Source organism: Elephantulus edwardii, unplaced genomic scaffold (assembly GCF_000299155.1).
Source record: "Elephantulus edwardii isolate Elephantulus edwardi_28Jun2011 unplaced genomic scaffold, EleEdw1.0 scaffold00011, whole genome shotgun sequence".
Taxonomy (NCBI): domain Eukaryota; kingdom Metazoa; phylum Chordata; class Mammalia; order Macroscelidea; family Macroscelididae; genus Elephantulus; species Elephantulus edwardii.
Window position 1 is genome coordinate 3,655,513 of NW_006399761.1, and position 19,623 is coordinate 3,675,135.

The 19,623-nt window shown below is 54.2% G+C and overlaps 1 protein-coding gene across 1 annotated transcript in view; it reads right to left on the reverse strand.

The window, feature by feature from the left end:
- Positions 1-19,623, reverse strand: part of RAB11FIP5 (RAB11 family interacting protein 5 (class I)) — a 49,167-nt gene that overhangs the window by 369 nt on the left and 29,175 nt on the right. Inside the window, exons 2-4 of the mRNA XM_006880887.1 lie at positions 16,303-16,736; positions 15,532-16,210; positions 329-518 (exon numbers count right to left, since the gene is read on the reverse strand). Coding sequence (XP_006880949.1) covers positions 329-518; positions 15,532-16,210; positions 16,303-16,736 — 1,303 coding nt within the window. The remainder of the gene's footprint in view (positions 1-328; positions 519-15,531; positions 16,211-16,302; positions 16,737-19,623) is intronic.

The following is a 19,623-nucleotide window of genomic DNA, read 5'->3' on the forward strand; positions in this document are numbered from 1 at the left end:
CACCCTCCACCCTTCACCTCCACCCTCCACCCTTCACCTCCACCCTCCACCCTTCACCTCCACCTCCACCTCCCCTGGAGCAGCCAGAGATGTCCTGACACCTCCTCCTCACTCTGCCCACCCCTGCACCCTTCACAGAGCACACCCCAATTACCACCACCATCACCTCCAGAGTGTCACCCCCTCCTTGCTCCACCCATTCCTGAACCCTCCCCAGGGTGCACCCCACTTCTACCACCACCCACCCTGGAGCAGTCAGCCTTCTACAGGATCCTGACGCCCCCACAGGTTCTCCCCCCCGTATCCCGAAAGCCCGGCTGGCCCTTACCTTCAGCCTCTTGCCTTCCACAGCCTGGCCGACCTGAGGGGCTGGAGCCACAGGCTGGACGCCGCCAGATGTGACAGTCTTGAGCTTCTCCAGGCCGCTGCTCAGGGCTGTGCTCAGGCTGGAGCGTGGTGGCTTCCTGTCGGGGCTGTTCTCAGTGGGGGCGGCACTGAGAGGCTTCACAGGGTGGGGGCTGTGAGGACAGAGAAGAGGGCGTCGTAGGGAGGGCACGCCGTGCAAGGAAAAGCAGGTGGCCTTCTCTGAAGGTCCCAGGTCACTCCACAGGGCAGTGCCTGCTTCTTCACAGTGGGTCTCCCAGGCTTCCCGGGAACCCTGCCCTCACAGCCCCCTTCTGTATACCCACCGCCCACACCCCCAGTTCACTCCCACAGCTGACCCCTTCACAGGAAGGTGATGTCGAAGATGCCCTGAGGGATCCTCCCTCCTCTCTGTACTGTGACCTCTCTCCAGGGGTGACCAACCATCCCTAGAACTAGGTCTCAGGACCTGAGTGACACCACACACGCCCCGAGCCAAGTCAGCGTCCTCCTCCCTACGCCCTGCACTGTTTCCCGTCAGCACGCAAGGCGCCTGGGACACACTCCCCGGAGCTCCCATCACTCTAGCTGCCCACACATACCATCCCTCTCTCCCAGAGGCGAGGACAGTCCACCTCTGACTTCACCTTAACCCCTCACAGCACTTTAGTGCCTATAGTCACCACGTGTCCTTGCTGAGGTCACCAGGCCTGTGGGTGCTCACCTCAAGGCCTCTCCTGTCTGCCTTTCATCCCTCTGCTTGTGAGACATGGCTGGGCTCCTGACCTCTGGTGGTCCCTCTCGATCTAAGCTGCCAGCTGCCCTCCTGTCATCCGCTCTGCCCCCATCAGCTTCCACCAAGCTCTGCCCTCCACATCCACCTACATCTTTCCTGAGCTGGGGACACAGGACACAGCAGACATGACCAGTTCTCTCCGCAGAGGAGCCAGAGATCATGTGTTTAACTCCAGTCAGAAACCTCAAACATCCCACCTTCCACCCTCAGTCCTAACAGTTAAACCCTTCTGTGTCCTATCTTTACACAGCCCAGCAACTAAACCCTCTCCTCTGTGGCAGTCCCGTCACCTCTAACCTTTGCCATCTGCTGTGGAGTAATAACCCAGGGGCCCCTCCAGAGATTAAAAGCCTTGCAGTGGTACCCATCCCCCACCCCAGGCACAGGAAGGTGGCCTGTGACCCTCACGCTCACAAACCGCTGGCCCTCCACCTGGCACTTCTTCTTTCTTTTTTTCCATTCTCTGCCTACTCATTTTCAGTCCAGACTCCCCAACCCTGACTCCTCCAAATTCCTGCCTCTAGGACTGTTCCCTAAGTACCATTCCCCAGATCAACAGCCCTGCCTCTTGGGTACTTCTTACAAATGCACACGCACTGGCAGGCCCCCAGGACGTGGCCCATCAGCCCAGGAAGCATGATGAATTCCCAAGGCCCTGAGCGCCCAAAGGCCGCTCCCCCAGGCCAGGGCCCAGCACAGGCCAGAGCTGTGCATCTGGACCACTAATCAGACTAAGACTGCAACTGGGTCCTTTCCTCCCACCCAGCACCTGCCTCGGGGGTTGGGTACAAACTAATGTTGCCTGCAGGGCACTGGGTGGGGGTGACCCAGGCTCTGGGTCTGATGGGCCTCAGCCCACAGTTCCCAGCTGGGGGCCTGTGTAAGGCCCACTGCACGTACAGACATGAAGCCAAACCCAAAGAGAGGGAAACTCTAAACCAAAATGAGCCAGTGAGGGTGCTCAGAAGTGGTGCTGAGAGACCCCAGCGTGAGGCAGCTGCCCCATCCCACTCCTCTCCCTCACTGGAGGGATCACCACTGCCGACCACCCGAGGGCAGCCGGGCATTCCTGCCTGTCCACCCACCCCTCACATATCAGCACTGGCTTCCCTGGAGGTCAATTCTATCTGCCCCTTGGCCTGAAAATTCCTTAGGAACACACCAGGGACAGTGCACTTCACCTTTGTGCACTGTCCCCTCACAGACCTGCAGCAAATGCTCGGCACAGCTGGACAGTGGCACGCCTTCTCCAGGGAGAGTCAGGGCAAGTGGGGCTCAAAGTGGGCCACATGCCCCACTCTGGTCATCAGAGCCAGCAGCGTGGGGTCCCCCATCCTTCTTCACACCAGCTCCCACAGTGCTACTTTCCCTCTGGACTTTGTGCCTCCCTAAATCACACCGCAAAGACTGGCAGTGGCCACTGCCTTAAGATCTCAGCTCCAGGCCACCCCTGACCAGCCACCTAGGGAGCTCGCAATCTTATTTCCCTTAGAAATAACACCAATGCCAGGCCAGCAGCTACTTTCACGAGGCACAGCCCTACATGGTGGGACCATCCCTTGAAAGATCCAACATACAAACTAATGAAGCCAGCAAGCTTCTTTTCCTGAGAGTCACATACATGGGAAGTATTTCAGGCTTGGATAGCGTTTGCTCTCTCACTGTGTGTGTGGGGTCAGTGTGTGTGTGTGTGTGTGTGTGTGTTTCTAGCCTCTGACCGAAGCATTTATCCTCCTCTGACTTTATGTCTTTCACAGCCTTCTTCTTTTGCATCTATGTGGACAGGAAACTAAAAAGAGCTGGGGCCTGTACTCCAGAGAGCTACTGCCAGCCCTCTTCTGGCTCTGTCAAAGACTGCAGTTAAACATGGCCCAAAGCAGACAAAGTTCTAGAACATAGGACCTAAGGCTCTAGAACAGGCCCCTAGCTGACCATGTTCTAGGACACAGCACTTGCTGATAGGGCTCTAGAAAACATCCCTAGTTGTAAGGGCTCGAGAACATGGCCCTAATTGGCAGAACCCCAGAACAAAGCCCCAGGTGACATGGCTCTAGGACACAGCCCAAGCAGGGCTCTAGAATGAGGTCCTAGAAAACAAGATCCTAGAACAAAACCCTAATTGCTAAGGAACATGGCCCTAGAGAAAAGGCCTCTAGAACTTGGGGTCCTACTTGACTAGGCTCTAGAACAGAGTGCTAGTGGGCATGGTTCTAGAACACCGCCCTAGCCAGCAAAGATCTAAAATACATACCTAGATTACCATATTCTAGAAGACAGCCCTAGTTGACAAGATTCTAAAATGTGGCCCTTGTTTACAGGGCTCTAGAAACTGACCCTACTTGACAGGATTCTAGACTGTGCCCCTAGATACCAAAGCTCTAGAATATGGCTCTGATTACCAGGTCCCCAACACACAGCCCTAGATGGCAGGGATCTAGAATAGGGCCTTAGAAGACATGGCTCTAGGACAGGGCCCTAGTGGACAAGAACATGAGCCTAGCTGCCAGGGCTCTAGAACACGGTCCTAGCTGCCGGGGCTCTAGAACACGGTCCTAGCTGACAGGGCTCTAGAACACGGTCCTAGCTGACAGGGCTCTAGAACAGGGCCCTGGTGACAAGTGTCAGGCAAGTGCTCTGCTCCAGGCAGCCCACAAGCCAGCTGGCCCCCTTGCACTTGAGTACCTCAACACTGGGAGGCGCCAATCAGCCGTCCCCTGGCTTCATTCTGCGTTCCCTGCGCCCTGTCAAGTCATCCCGAAACCCTGTCTTCCGAGGCCCAGAAGCCCTTGTTGGGAGGCATCCTCCTTGCTCAGGGTCCCAAAGAGAAGCGGCCTCAAAGCTGAAACCACAGAAGCTCCTGCTGTCCTGTCTCAGGGACTGGTGGGAACCCAGCGCCCAGCCTCTCTGAAGGCCTCGCCCTGCCCTCGGGAAGATCCGGGTGGGAGCTCACCTGGCACCAGGCTGCAGCTCCTCGACTGGCCGTGTCTCCAAGGGCAGAAGCACAAGCGGGGAGGCTGGGGTGGCTGCAGCGTGGTCGTCCCTGAGAGGGGTTGGGGAGTCCTTGGCTGGGGAGGGCTCACTGGGGCCCAAGGATAAGGCTGGCCCTCCCTGGGGTGGGGAGGGCTCGGCCAGGGGCCAGGCTCCTGGCAGGGATGCACCCTCAGGGCTGAGTCCTGTCTGGAGGTGACTGGCCCAGAGTGGGAGTGGGGGTGGTGGGAAGGCTGGCTCTGGAGGGGTGGGCGGTTCCTCTGGACCCGAGAAGATAGACGATTCTCTGGACCCAGGAGGGGATACGGAGGGGAGGCTGGGGGGGTCTCGGCTGTCCCGAGGCAGGAAGGTGTCCTCTTTGGAGACCCACAGGTCAGTCTGTTGGGACCTGGCTGGCATGGGCCTGAGTTCCTCTCTGGCTGGTCCCTGGCTATGTGTCTCATGACCATCAGGGGCTTCTCCTTGCTCCAGAGCTCCCCAGATCTGTGGACCTGGAAAGGCCAGGCTGTCTGAGTAGGCAGGTGAGGGGAGAGGGCCTTTAGGACTGGTGGGCAGAGACAAGCAGGAGGGAGAAGGTGGGGGGCTGGCATCCTCTCCAACGCCTTCCCGGCTTAGCTCATCCAGCAGGGTCCCCGAAGAATGGCCATCAGACCCCTCTGACTCAAGCTTCTCATCTTCCTCCTCTGCCTCGTGTGGACGGGGAGCTGGAGGACTTGGGGAGGTGTCATCTCTCGTCTCAGGCCTCCAGTCGGGAAGAGCCCCCGCAGCCTCTTCCTCCTCCTCCTCTTCCTGCTGGGAATGTCCAGGGATGAAGAGACGTGGTGGCTTGGGAGGTGGCATGCCTTGCTCCTCTGACCCCCTCTCAGGTGTCACCTCCGGTGCTGGCTCCAGTGGGAGAAGCCCCTCGGTGCCCTGGGGTCTCACAGCTTCTGGTGACTCTGGCCGCACCTGCTGGGCGGGCAGCTCCTCAGACCCTGCCTGCAGGACAGGGGAGGACGCCTCGGCTGCAGGCGAGATGGTGACCACGTCCCAAGGCCAGGCGTCACTGGCCGTGCTGAGCTCTGGAAACAGCTGGCTGGCGCCCCCGGAGGCCTCCTGGTCCTGGCCCTCAGGGGTGTCATCTGGGCCGGGCAGCCGCTCCCACACGCTGATCACTTCCGGGGAGCTGAACAGAGAAGCGGGGCTGCCTGATGGACTCTGCCCCAGGTCCCCTCCTGAAGCCGGCGGCTCCTCACCCGGTTCTGTATCGTCAGAGGCCGCTGTGGGTGGCCAGGCAACTGGGGTGGGCAGGGTGGCCCCCAGGGGCTGGAAGGGCCCCACGTCCACTGTGCTCGCGCCCCGGCAGGCCAGTCCCAAGTCCACAGGCATCACAGACTCCGGCCACACGCTGCTCCCAGCTCGTCCTCGTCCCTCAGGCTGTCCCTGAGGCCCAGGCACCTCCACAGTCACGGCCTTGGGGCCCAGTGCCTGCAGCCCAGCCGCCTCGGGCCCCATTCCTGCAGGAGCCAGGGCTTCGGGACACAGCCTGCTGGCAGCAAAGACGTTGAAGGTGTCGTCCCACTCGGGCAGGCCTTTCCCTGGGGCGGCCTGGGGTGGGGGGCTGGCCCTGGAGGCACTGGGGAGAGAGGGAGCGGGTGAAGGACAGTTTAGTATTTTCAGTGCTACCAGGTCATCGAAGAAGGGACTGCTCTGCAGGGAGGAGAGGAACGGATTGGTGAAGCCTGAGGATCCAGATGGGGTGGCCTCAGGGGTGGTGGCCTCGGGAGTGGCGGTGGCAGCGGCGGGGGAGACGGCGACGCAGTGGTTAGCGCCTAGCATGTGTGCAGCGGCGGGAGCAGGAGTGGCGGGGGCCGGAGTGCAGGGGGAGCAGGGGAGGTGGCGAGGATGCGTGGCCGGGCCAGGTTCTACCTGAGGAGACACGTCCAGGCTGTGGAGGGAGACAAAACCACGAGCCTCCTGGTTAATGCTGGCACTGAGGGGCTCCCGTGGACCCCCGCCCCCACCCACGTGGGCCGGGCAGGGACACAGGGGAGACCCCCGCCCTGAGCACTGGAGACCCCAAGGAGTAGAGCTAACGTCATTCTCACAGCCACCTGGAGTGCCATCGTCCCACTGCGCACCCAGGATCCAGGCCCAAGCCTCGTCCTCTGCCCTGCCCTGTGCGGAAGGATCTCCTCCACATCTGCCTCAAGTCTGAAGAACCCACCAGAAAAATGCCCTAGATCCAGTAAAGGACAGAGGACAAAGACCACCAAATGGCTCTCAAGAGGTCAGGAGACCAAAAGGCAGAGCCACACACCAGGGTCTTAGGACCCTTGCTCGGACCAACCCTTATGACCACTGCAGAAATGAGTGTCAGAGACAGCTGTCATCAATGCCAGAGAGCCCACCCCTTCTCTGAGAGGGGCAGCGGAGAAGGCCAAGGACAGGGGCAAGGGAGGTGCCTGAGAGTCTGCACCACCCTCCACGGCCCAGTGCCCCCGCCATGCCTGCAAGAGGCACCCTGGGCCCACCCTCAGAAGCCGCCGTGTTGGGAGGCAAGGAGCTGGAAGTGGGGCAGTTCTGGGGTCACCAAGGGCTCCCCTGACTGTCCTCAGCCCTCCCCTCCAGCACCCTTCAAAGAGGGAGTCCCTCACCCACCCACCGTGCACTCTCATGGAGAGGTGTGCTCGTGGAAACCCCTGAAACTAGAAGCATGGCTTCCCCAGGACACAGAAGAAGGGGACGCACACCCAAGCATCTAGCAGTGAGACACAGTGTAACAGGAACTTGACATGGTGGCCGGACCACCTGCCGGCCCCAGGCCACCTCAGCCTCGCCCTCTCTGCCAGCCAGTCCCCTCGTCCTCCAGCTGAGCTCCCCAAGACTTCCGCTCCCTGATCCCCACCTGCCCCAGGCGGAAGAGCTGGAAAACGCTCCCATCTCCAGCTCCATTCACCCAGCTTCTTCCCACTTTCCTGTCTCAGTCGCAGCACTTAATGTGAGGGTGGTGGTTTTCTTTCTTTTTTTTTTAAAAAAAAAAAAAAAAAGCTTCATCCATGTCGGCCCCAGCCAGGCTTCCCAGCACCGCTCAGCTTTACCGTCACCAGCGGAGAAGGGAGGATCCTGGCCAGACCTGAAGTCTGGGCCCCAACGAATGTCCCATCTTGCTCACTCCCGGCAAACCTCCGTCTCTCACTCCCAGCAGGCCTAGGGCCAAGGAGTGTATGTTTACCTTGGAGACCAAGAGGGTGAGGACAGTGAACCCCAACAAGGAACTCTCTGCTCTCTAGTCACAGCATGTACATCAACTATGCTCAACCTGCACAGCAGGACATGGCCCATGTAAAGGCTGGGGCCACTCTCTCCCCAGCCCCCTTTAGGATGAGTGGGGAAAGAGGTCCGTCAACAAACAGCATGTTTCTCTGCACCCCCAGTCCCCAGCCGGGCCACCCACTCACCCTGGTGGTCTTGAAGCACAGGAGTCAAGTGCAGAGATGCAGGCAGGAGACAGGCAACCCGGCCACACGCCCTGCCTGCAGGCTCCCTGGAGGCACACACGTGCCGGTTGGTATGGAATCGGCAGAGGGCTCTCCCCAGGGAAGGTGACTGCGGGCACTGTTCCCAAGCCATGGTGCTGAGCAAGCCCTATCCAGCCCCTCGGCCCACCTATATCCTGCATTCTCCGGTATCCTCACCACGCTCCATGCCTGGTACAGACCCCCTCCCATCCTGCCTGCAGAGCACACACCTGAGACAGGTCCCCAATGAGGCTACCTGTGCTTCAAGGGCAGAGGCACACCTTCTTCCCCAAGAGCCCACCAGGCGTCCAACACAATGCCCACAGCAGCAAGGCTTCATGAATGAGCATCCGTCTTCTCTCCTAAGACTCAACACGTACTCTAGAGAAACCTTGTTCGGTACCGTCCCCATCTCCTCTATGACACTTTTACCACACTCCGTCCTGCCCGCCTTCAGGTAGAAGGGAAAGCAATCATAGGACAACGGGTCTCTGCCCTGCATCCTCTGGGCCTCCAGGAGTTTCACATCAATTGGAGGGTCTTGTCACTTAATGGAGGAATCACCCATTCACAGTTGCAGCCCCTGCTCCTGAACCACCACCACTGCTGAGTAACTCACTAGACTATATCAGACTTCTGACGCAGCAGGAGCTCTGGTCACGTCTGGGGCTGCTAACTGAAAGCTCACTGGTTCAAATCCACCAGGAACTGTGAGAGAGAATGATAAGGCTGTCTCCCCTAACAAAGACCTGCAGCCTGAGGAACGGGTGCAGGTCACCAGGAGTCGGAATCGGCTCAATGGCAGTAGATTTGGTTTTGGTTTGAGAGCAGGAGATGAAGCTTCACTAAAAGAATGTGCTTAGGCTCGGACCCTGCCCCTCCTCCAGTTCATCCTCCTAAGACGTGACTTCCTGGAGCCTCCTGAGATGTGCTCTAAATGCCAGGAAATGTGATCGAGCGGGGAGACATGTACCTACCCTCCCTCACCCGGACACAACGAGGTAAGAGAGAAGGATGTAAACCTCAAGGTGCTGCTGTTCAGTGCCACTGAGTTAAGCAGGACTCATAGTGACCGTAGGAACGACAGAGCTGAGCCTTCTCCTACCCGGCACCATCCTCATCATCCATGGCTGCAGTCACTGTGTCAGTCCATCTCGCGGAGAGTCTTCCTCTCTTTTTGATTCTCCGTCTTTGCAAGAACGATACCCCTTTCCAGGGAACAGCCTCTCCTGGCAACATGTCCCAAGTACGTGAGACGAAGCTTCAGCATCCTTGCCTCTAAGGTGCACTCTGGGTGCACTTTCTTCCAAGACCTGTTACTTCTTCTAACAGTCCAATGAGATAAGTCAGTACTCTTCTCCAACACCACAATTCAAAGGCATTGATTTTTCTTCTGTCGCTTTATATTCATCACCCAGCTCTCAGAAGGAAGTGAGAGAAAAGATCATGACTTGAATCAGGTGCATCTGAAACTTAAAAGTGACATCATTGCTCTTCAGCACTCTCTTTTTTTGTTTGTTTGTTTGTTTTTATGTGTGTACCGTCAAATTGGATCTGACTGGTACAGGAGGCGATTGTTCCTCCTTCTTCAGCAGAGCATCTGGTGGATTTGAACCGCGCACCTCTGGGATTGCAGTGTTCTTCAGCACTTTCAAGAGGACCCTCACAACATTTGCACTTGCTCGATGCAATATATCTCCGATCTCCTGACTGCTGTTATCAAGGATGTTGACCATGGATCCAAGTGAGATAAAAGCTTGGACAGTTTAAAAAAAAATTTAAAAAAATCTTGGACAGTTTCAATCTTTTCTCCATCTAGAGAGAGACCATGTGCTCTATCTTCCAAACAAGAACGCTTTCAATGTAGTATAGAAAAAGGACAAACAAATAAACAAAACCAACTCACTGTCTTGGAATCACTACTCACTCCTACGTACAACTCCACGCAACAGAATTACTGCTGGTCCCGGGCCACCCTGACAACTGTTGCAATGTTTGAGTCCACATTTGGAGCCACTGTGTCAATCCACCTCTCTAAGCATGTTCCTTTTTTAAAATTTTTATTTTATGAATTTGTTTGTGTGTACTGTCAAATTGGATCTGACTGATACAGGAAGAGATTGTCCCTCCTTCTCCAGCAGAGCATCTGGTGGATTCGAACCGCACACCTCTGCAGCTTCTTGCCACTAGGCCATGTTCCTCTTTTACATGACTCTCTATCAAACATGATGTCCTCCTCCAGGGCCTGGTCCTTTCTGTTGTTACTGTTATTGTTAGGTGCCATCAAATTGAGTACAATTCACAGCAACCCTATGAACAACAGATCTGAACTCTGTGTTATCCTGTGCCATCTTCACACTTCCTGATACACTAGAGTCCATTGCAGCAGTCACCATGTCAATCCACGTGGCCAAGAATCTTTCTTTGAAGACCTTTCACCCTTCCAACCATCATGTCCCTCTCCAAGGAATGGCCCCTCCTCGCAACATGCCCAAAGTATGTGAGGCAAAGTCTCATCAGTCTTGCCTCCAAAGAGCACTCTGGCTGCACCTTCCCCAAGACATATTTGATCTTTTGGCAATGCATGGGATGTTCAGTGCTCCTCTCCAACATGATAGCTCAAAGGCATCAATTCTTCTTCTGTCATCCTTATTCATTTTCCAGCTCTCAGATGCATATCAAGTGATCAGAAAGACCATGGCCTGAATCAGACACATCTTAGTCCTCAAGCTGGCATCATTACTCCTCAATAATTTGGAGAGGTCCCTAACTGCAGATATTCCCAGGGCAATGTGTCTCCTTATTTCCTTACTGCTAGCTAGTAGCAAGGGTGTTAACTGTGGATCCAAGTAAGATGAAGTTGTTGACACTTTCAATCTATTCTCCATCCATCATGATGTTGCCTATTAGTCCAGTGGTTCAGAGTTTTTGTCTTCTTGACATTGAGACACAAAGGCTGCATTCCTTGATCTTCTGCTACAAGTGCTTTCAGTCCTCCTCACTTTCAACAAGCAAGGTTATGTCATATGCATCATGCAGGTTATTGATGAGATTCCCTCAACTTCCAAAATGCCGAAGACCAAACTTGTACTCCTTACCTCCAAGAAGTCAGGCTGTTCCTCTTCCAAGACAGATTTATTTGCTCCTCTGACAGTCCAGGATATATTTAAAGTTTTTCACCAACACCATAATTAATAGTATCAATCTTTTTTTTTTTAATCTTCTTTATCTACTTTTGAGTTTTCAGTGCACATGGGGTAACTAAAAATACCACAGCTTGGGTCAGGTTGCCCTTCACCCTTCACAGCAGATTTGCCCAAGGCAACACATCAATTTCCTGTCTGCTTCTTCAACAGCCATTTCTTGTACAAGTAAATGGAAATCCTTTCCATTGTCAATCCTTCTGCCATTGACTGTGATGCTGCTTATCTGTAGCGTTGTGAGAATGTTTGCTTTCTTGATGTGGAGGTGTAATTTATCCTGAAGGCTGTCTGTAGTCTTTGATATTTAACAGGAAGTGCTTCAAATCCTCTTAGCTTTTAGCAAACAAGGCTGTGTCACTTGTGTATCTCAGGTTCCTCCTTTCCTGATGCCACATTCTTCTTATAGTTCCACTTCACACACTATTTGCTCGGCATACAAACTGAGAAAGTATGGTAAAAGATACAACCCTCACACACACTTCTTCTGATGTTTAAACCACACAGAATCCCCGTGTTCTAGTCAAACAATGGTCCACTTTTGTACAGGTTTTACATGAACACAAGCGTTCTAGAATTTTCATTCTTTAGAATGTTATCCTTAATTTATCTTAATCCACATGTTCAAGTGACCATGTATAGCTAGTCGGTAAAACACAGTTAAAATCTTTCTGGTATTGCATACTTTCAGCCAAGATCCACCTGAGTCAGCAATGCTATCCTAGCCCTCTTTCCACATCCTCTTCTGATTCCAGCTTGCTTCAGAAGTTCTGGAAGCTCCTTTTTCATGTGCTGCTCCAACCGTTTCTGAATTATCTTCAGTGAAATTTTGTGTGTGATATTAAAGCTATTATTCAATAACTTCTGCACACTGTTGGATCACCTTTCTTTGGAATGGAAAAATACAGATCTCTTCCAGTTGGTAGACCAGGGAGCTGTCTTCCAAATGTCTTGACATAGACAAGTTGCATGTCTTGAATTTTATCTGCTTTGGAAATATCTCAATTGATACGCCGTCATTTGACAGAGCCTTGTTTTTCCCCAATGCCTTCAATGCAGCTAGAGACTTCTCCGGTCAATGTGAACATTTTTGTTTTGTTTTGGGTGTTTTTAAATTTTTAATTTTTTTAATTTTATACTGATTCACATACAAAGTTCATAAAAATCACAAACATTAGGGAGCTCTAGTGGCCTAGTGGCAAGAAGCCGCACTGCACTCCCAGAAGCACGCAGTTTGAATCCACCAGATGCTCTGCTGGAGAAGGAGGGGCAATCTCCTCTTGGACCAGTCAGACCCGATCTGATGGTGTGCACGCGCACATACACACACACACACACACACACACACACACACACAGTCATATACATTGTTTTTTAACACTGGATCTTTTTATCTCTCCCTCCCTCCACCCACCAAATTGTGTGACCCTATGATTAAGCACCCCTTGCCCCTTGGACCCTCATACTTGTTCTACAATAATGGTTTTATACAGCATTTGTCCTTATGAGACTGAATGAGTTCACTCAGCGTAATGCCCTCCGATCCCTCCCGTGGTAGGTAGTAAGGCAGTAATATACAAAATCATTGCTCCTGCGTGCTGCATAGTATCCCATGGTGTGAATATACCATAATTTCTCAATCCATCCCATTGTTGTTGGGTGTGACCAGCTTTTAATCATATACTAACTCTTGGAATGGCTAATGGTTGACCAATTCTCTTTGGTACAGTGACTCTGTGTATTATTCTTTCAATATTTCCTGCAACATTGAATATTTTATCCATAGAGTTCTGCAATATTCAAAAGGAAGGTCTAATTTTTTTTTTCTTCTTACAGTTCTTTCCATAAAGATGCACAGCCCTGGGAGCAGGCAGGGAGAAAAGTGCAACAATGAATGAATGGAAACCCTAAGTCTCTGTAAATGTTCACTAAAATTATTTTAAAAAGATGCACGGCCCTGGAAAACCTATGGGCAGGGTTTCACTCTGTCTTACAGAGTTGCTTGAACAATCAACTTGATGATAGCGAATTTGGTTTTATCTTTGTCCTTTGGAATTTTCTGTTCTGCTCTCTCACATCATCGTTTCTTTAGCTTCTCTACTTTCAAGAGCAAGTTTCAGAAGCTCTTCTGCCATCTGTGTTGTTCTTTTCTTTCCTGTCATTTTTTAGTTTTTGTTTTGTGTATGATGACCTGGATGTCATTCCATAACTCACCTAATCTTTAATTATTAATGTTCAACGCATCAAATCTAGTTTTGAGATGGTCTCTGAAGTCAGGTTGGATAGACTCAAGGTCATACTTTGGCTCTTTTGGGTTTAGTGTGTTGTGGGTTTTTTTTTTCTCTCCATTTCCTTCAGTTACAATTTGAAATTGCTCATTAAGCAATTGGTGGCCTGCTCCATGGTCAGTCTCTAGTCTTGTTTTGACTGGTGATATTGAACCTCTCTGTCTTCTCTTTCCACAGAGGTAGTGGTCAATTGTATTCATGTGTGTTCCATCTGGTGAAGGCTGTGTGCACAGTCACCAAGGAGAGCTCAAATGTATAGTTTATGTTGATGGTGGAAAAAGATATCTCCAGTGAATGGTCTGTTGGACTTGCAAATGCTGTCAAGTCATCTACAGCATTTTTCCCTATTAAGAAGCAATATTTTCCAACTACCTATATTTCTTCTCTTTCCCACTTTTGCATCCCAATCACCATTTAATTATCAACAAATTCATCATGACTGCATGTTTGATCAATTTCAGACTGTAGAAGTTGATAAAAACTTTTAATTTCTTCATCATCAGCATTTGTGGTCCATATGTAAATCTGAATAGCTGTCTATTAATTGGTGTTCCTTGAAGGGTGTCATCGACCCATCATACTTCAGAACATTAAGAGGCCATGCCAGGCTGCGGCCTGGTGAGGAAGGCTCCCTGCAGGGCTGGAGTGAGGAAGAGACCTCAGGTCCCACATGGAGCTTAGCCCTCGGGCAACCGTCCTTCTCTGGCCTCCTCCCTCTGACACGTACACAGGTAACAGATCTGTGGGGCCTGAGGATGAGGAGTAGCTCAGGGGGCAGAGTAGAGCCATCTTCTCAGGGCCTCACACTCCCATTCCTTCCAGTCTAGTCACTGAATTCTCTAGCAGAGGATGTAGCCATCTTTCCAGAAATGACACCCAAGGTAACAAGGCTCAAATCAATGCCGCCTCTCGCGTCTGCACAGGGCGTCAATGCCTCGTGGGAGCACTAGAGGGCGCCCGTTCCTGCCGAGAGCTAACACATACACCTCCAGCTTGAAGGCCCCCAGGTAACCCCCTGTGGACAGGCTCCTGGATCTGTGGCCACAGCAGTCACTTTCACCCAGTCTCTGTCCTGAGCTACCTTACTGATCATTCTCCTTCTAAAGTCCTCCAGGGAAGCCTAGCAGTCCACCCTTCAGGCCAGTGTCCTCTCCATCATGGTGCACCAGGTCGGGTGACAGAGGGACTCAATGTTTAGGTTCCCCTTTTCCACATTTACCTAAAGGCCAGCCTGTCAGGAGCCTGCCTGGACACAGGTGACACTGGCAAAGGTGGGACTGCCAGGGTGCTCCCCAACCCACTGAGCACTAGGCTCTGGATTTATGCCTCAGGGACAGATTACTCAGCCTGGCTGTGTCCGTCATGACTGCAGTTGTCTGGACTGTGAAAGGAGGCCAGAAGGCAGGAGAAGCATGAACAGATGGAGACAGAGGGGAACCAGGAGGAAGGACAGCCCCACCGTCACTCAGAGCCAACATCTGGGCTTGTGTTGAGAAGTGACCCCTGCACTCACCCTGACCCAGAGAAGGTCCCAACACACCCCCAGCCTGCAGCACCAAGCTTCGACCAGTGGTCCCTCTGAGCCAGGACCTCCAGCTCCTCCCAGCAACTACCCTGTCCAGGTCTCTAACCATCTTTCTTCACCCTCTAAACTTTTCTCAAGGGTGTCCCAGGGCCACCAGTTTCAGCCTGGACATCCAGGAAGGCCACCTAGTTCCTCTTGGTCAGCCCCGGCTGTAGGACCAGTAGTCCCCTGGGCTGTGGTGAGGAGGGGCTGGGCAGTGGGGAAGACCTGCTTCACTGGACATGGGAGGGAAGTGGGGGGCATTGTCCAGACCCTGAGGCTATGAGAAGGGCTGTCCCAGGGAGACTCTTAACTCCTTCCCTCTCCTTTAAGCTGACTGGATATTTCACAGAGGTCTTCCCCCTTGATTCTCATCCCTCACGGTGGAAGGGTCTACAAGCCAGCTGGAGGGGCTGAGGGGAAGGGGCGTCTATGTCCAGAGAGCCCAGAAAAGTGGATGGGTCCAGTCCTAGACTCCTGCTCTCTGTCCGTGTCCTTACCTGGAGTCAGAGGCTGAGGAGCAGAGGTCAGGAAGCAGACAGACCACACAGGGGCCTCTCTCTGCTCCTCTTGTGCCATCCGCCTGGGAAGCACGTCCCCCTGCCCTCAACCCATGATGCCCAGGACCCTATTACTCACCTGTGTCCATGTGCAGAGAACATGCCTGGGCTTGGGGGAGGGGGTCCCCATTAACATGCAAAGCCATTGCCTCAGCAGCCCACCCAGGGGTCCCGTCTGTCCCATCCTCCCACCGGGGTCCAGGCCAGCGGCGGTAACAGTCTGGCGCCCACCCCCCACCCCAGAGGGTAAGTCAGTTATGCTGAAGACTTACCTGGGTTTCTGAGTCGGCTCCTTGGACTCTCTCAAGCCAAACCAGCTACTCTTGGCTTTTTCCTCCCCGCTGGACGAGTGGTGTGGGGAGGTCCCCAGGGTGGGCCCGCCCTTCTCCCCCAGTGAGCTGCGACGCCCCACTTCACTCCGGCTCAACCCTGGGGGGTGGTGGTGGAAGAGGCCCATCCGGGGCTTCCGCTCCTCCTTCCGGGTGCCCTCTTTGTCTGCCCCGGCCTCAGAGGACGCCACCATTGGGGTGGCCACTTGGACAGGCTTGCCCTCAGGGAGCCGGGCCTCGATCTCCTCGCTGGTGCGGCCGGCCCCCACAGCAAGCGCTGCAGGCTGCGTGCTGGCCTCCTCCGGCCTGGGAACCACATCTGAGCTGCTGGCACTGCGGCTGCCCCTGCCCCGGAGGTCGTCCTCAGAGGGCCGGGAGGCCACGCTGTGCAGGGAGCCAGAGGCTGGGAAGGGGCCTGAAATGGAGCCACGGTGCCGTGGGGGCTGGGGGGGCTCGTCGTTGTAAATGTGGCTCCCGTTGACACACAGTGACGAGCGGGACCCCGAATCCAGATGGGCCTGCAGGTCCAGGAGGCCCCGGGGCCCAGCCCGCAGCTGGCTGGCCTCGTCGCTGAAGGTCCTTTTGTGGGTGAACAGCTTGGGGGACTGGGTGGAGTCTTTGCCTGGAAGGGAGACGGACAGGGTCAGCCCCAGATGGGCAGCCCAATTCCCCGGCCCTGCTCCCCCTCCACATATGCCCAGCCTCCTCGCTTACCCCCATCAGTGGACAGCCAGCTGCTGCGGCTGGGCGAGCGGGTGAGCAGTTCTTGGGGGCCCTGGAAGGCGGGGTTCCCGCTGGCCGAGGACAGGGTGCTGTCGGAGCCCAGCGAGGTGTTGGACTGGGTCAGCGATGACCTGCGCAGCTTGTTGCGCAGGAAGAAGCCCTTGGCCTTGCCCATCTTGCCCAGGCCACCCAGGTCCGGGTCCTCCGGGGCGCTGCTCGGCAGGATGGCGGAGGCCGACTCCAGGTCAAACTTCTTCTTGCCCTTCATCTTGTCCTTGATCTTGCTGAAGGGCGACCGCGGCTTGTCCTTGGCCGACAGGTCAAACATGCTGGCACTCAGGTTGTGCCGCGTGAACTGGATGGTCACCTGGATCTCCCCGCGCTCCTTCTCCTTCTTGCCCGTCTTCGAGTGGAGCTTGTACCACCTGTGAGGACAAGAGAGGCCACACTGGTCAAGGGCTTGAGGTCACAAAGCTCCTCCCTGTCCTCTCTACGGGGCCCTGCCCTTGGCACACACAGGCCTCGGCACCCAGGCCACTGGTGTGGCTGAGAAATGATGGCAGTGACCACAGGGTGGACAGAGAAGCCACGTCCCCAGCAGGGAGATTCTGGGTGTCACTCTACCGCGGCCGGCAGGGGGCAATGTGGTCAGAGCTCACCCCTGCCCCACCCGTACAGGCACCCTGGCCCCCCATGTCTCTAGAACACTGAAGACAGCCAGACCTGCCCACATTTTTCCCTGTTTACATCAGACTTTCCTTTCCGGCCAGTCCCAGCCAAAGCCACCAGAGATTCCAGAAAACAACAGCTCAACCAGAGGCCCAGGGTCAGGAGCCAGCACACGGCACACACGCCCCAAACTCCCACACTGACTCACCCAAGCCCTGCCAGGAGCTGACAGACAGGCCTGCAGGGCCCTTGTGCTGTAATCCGGCCAACATCCTCATCTCACGTCCATTTCACACAAGTGGTGAGACAGACACTACAGGACAGAGAATCCACCCCAGATGGAGCAGTTGGTACAAGGGGGCGAGGACTCACGATCCGGTTTCAGTACTTCACAGTCCAGGCTTTCCCTCCCACACACTTTCCAGAGAGGGAGAGCCTCTACCAGGCAGGACTCCAGGACTGGCCACGGCACAGAGCGGACGTCTGCCCCTCAGAGGAAGGACTGAGTAAGGGGGGAGAGTGAGGAGCTGTGTGTGTCGTCTGCTCCCCATATCTCTCTCCTACTCCAGTGGGATTCAGAGTGGACAGCTGCCTCATACAGTATCCCCGCTGGGATACTTAAGAGGCCATGGAGGTCCTCTCTCCCACTGTTTTTGGCCAGGCCACATGGCTACCCCATCTTCTCCAGACATGAAGAAAGGGGCTCCCTAGAGGCAAGGAGCAGGAAAGATTCTAACTGCGAGGCGTCCACACCCAGACTGAAAGGCCAGGGTAGGGTTGAAGACACGAGTAAGGAGTAATGACAGCCAGCCCCTCCACATGGACGCCCAGGGCTGACCAGGGACATCAAAGCAGAAATAAGACTTCTGGGGGAGCAGTCAGAGACAACGTGGAGGAAACACTGAGAAAAGAGAGAAATGGAGTGACCCAAGGCCAGCGTCATTTCTGAGTCTCATAACAGAGGGACTAAATAAAGGGGGGGGAGACGCAGAAAGAAACAACTACGGGAGAAGAACAGTAATGATAATGCAGGAACACCTCCCTAGCCGGCAGGCCATGTGCCCAGTGAGAAGGGACCACAAGTGCTGGACACAGTGAATGAACAGACCTGCACTCTGTCAACAGGGACAGAGAGGGGACTCTGAACACTCCCAACCAAGAAGGATGCGCACAGACAGGAACGTAGTTAGCCACTGCAGGTGCTAAGTGCAGGGGGAAACTTTCCAACCTAGAATTCTAGACCTAACCTGAGATTAAGGCAGAAGAAGGCCATTTTCTGACATGTACATATTTTAACAACGTATCTTCCACATATATCTTTCCTCAGAGGTGATGAGAAGCTAAGCTCTACCAAAAAGAAAGAATCCTCAGGACTTGGGCCCAGACGAGCTGGCCTCAGGAAGGCAGACACAGGAACTCCCCAGCTCTGCAATGCCATGGGAGGCAGTCAATAAAGGTCTGCGGAGACGGGCTTTCAAAACCAAAACTGATACAGGAAATAGAAAACAATTTGAGCATAGTGCTAGGTTTAGCAACGACCAAGATTTACACATACTCAAGTGAAATCAACTTAGTCTGAAATCCTAACTTTACTGGGAGGATAGAAGGAGGAGGCCTGTGTGAGGGGTAATCTTCTTCTTCCACAACCCAACAGGTAAACTGTAAATCTGACAAATTGAGAAATAAAGGCTCACTAAGGTGTGCCAGACTCGGGCCATGGTCTTTTCGATCATTTGCTATGTATGCATCTGAGAGCTGGACAGTGAATAAGAATGACAGAAGAACTGACGCCTTTGAATTGTAGGGCTGGAGAAGAGTGCTGAATATCCCATGGATGGCCAAATAATCATTAGTTAGGTCCTGGAAAAAGTACAGCCAGGGTGTTCCTTGAAGGTAAAAATGGAAAACTTTCATCTTTCATTCTTTGACAGGTCAGCTGTTGACTTCACAGCACCTAACAACAACAACCACCCACAACTCAACAATCAAAAAGGCAAGCAGTCTAGTAACAAAGGACTCAAACAAACATTTCTACAAAAAGGATAGAGAGGTAGGTGACACCAACCTACTATGGTCTGAGGTTGACTCTGAGCCATGGTGACCCACGGGCAGGATAGGTAAACAGGGGGCCCCACAAGCGGGATGGATAAACAGGGGGCCCCACGAGCGGGATGGATAAACAGGGGGCCCCACGAGCGGGATGGATAAACAGGGTGCCCCGCGAGCAGGATGGGTAAACAGGGGGCCCCACGAGCGGGATGGATAAACAGGGTGCCCCCCCACGAGCGGGATGGATAAACAGGGTGCCCCCCCACGAGCGGGATGGATAAACAGGGTGCCCCCCCATGAGTGGGATGGATAAACAGGGTGCCCCCCCATGAGTGGGATGGATAAACAGGGTGCCCCCCCATGAGTGGGATGGATAAACAGGGTGCCCCACGAGCGGGACGGGTAACAGGGTGCCCCCCCACGAGCGGGATGGATAAACAGGGGGCCCCACGAGTGGGATGGGTAACAGGGTGCCCCCCCACGAGCGGGATGGATAAACAGGGTGCCCCCCACGAGCGGGATGGGTAACAGGGTGCCCCCCCACGAGCGGGATGGATAAACAGGGGGACCCACGAGCGGGATGGATAAACAGGG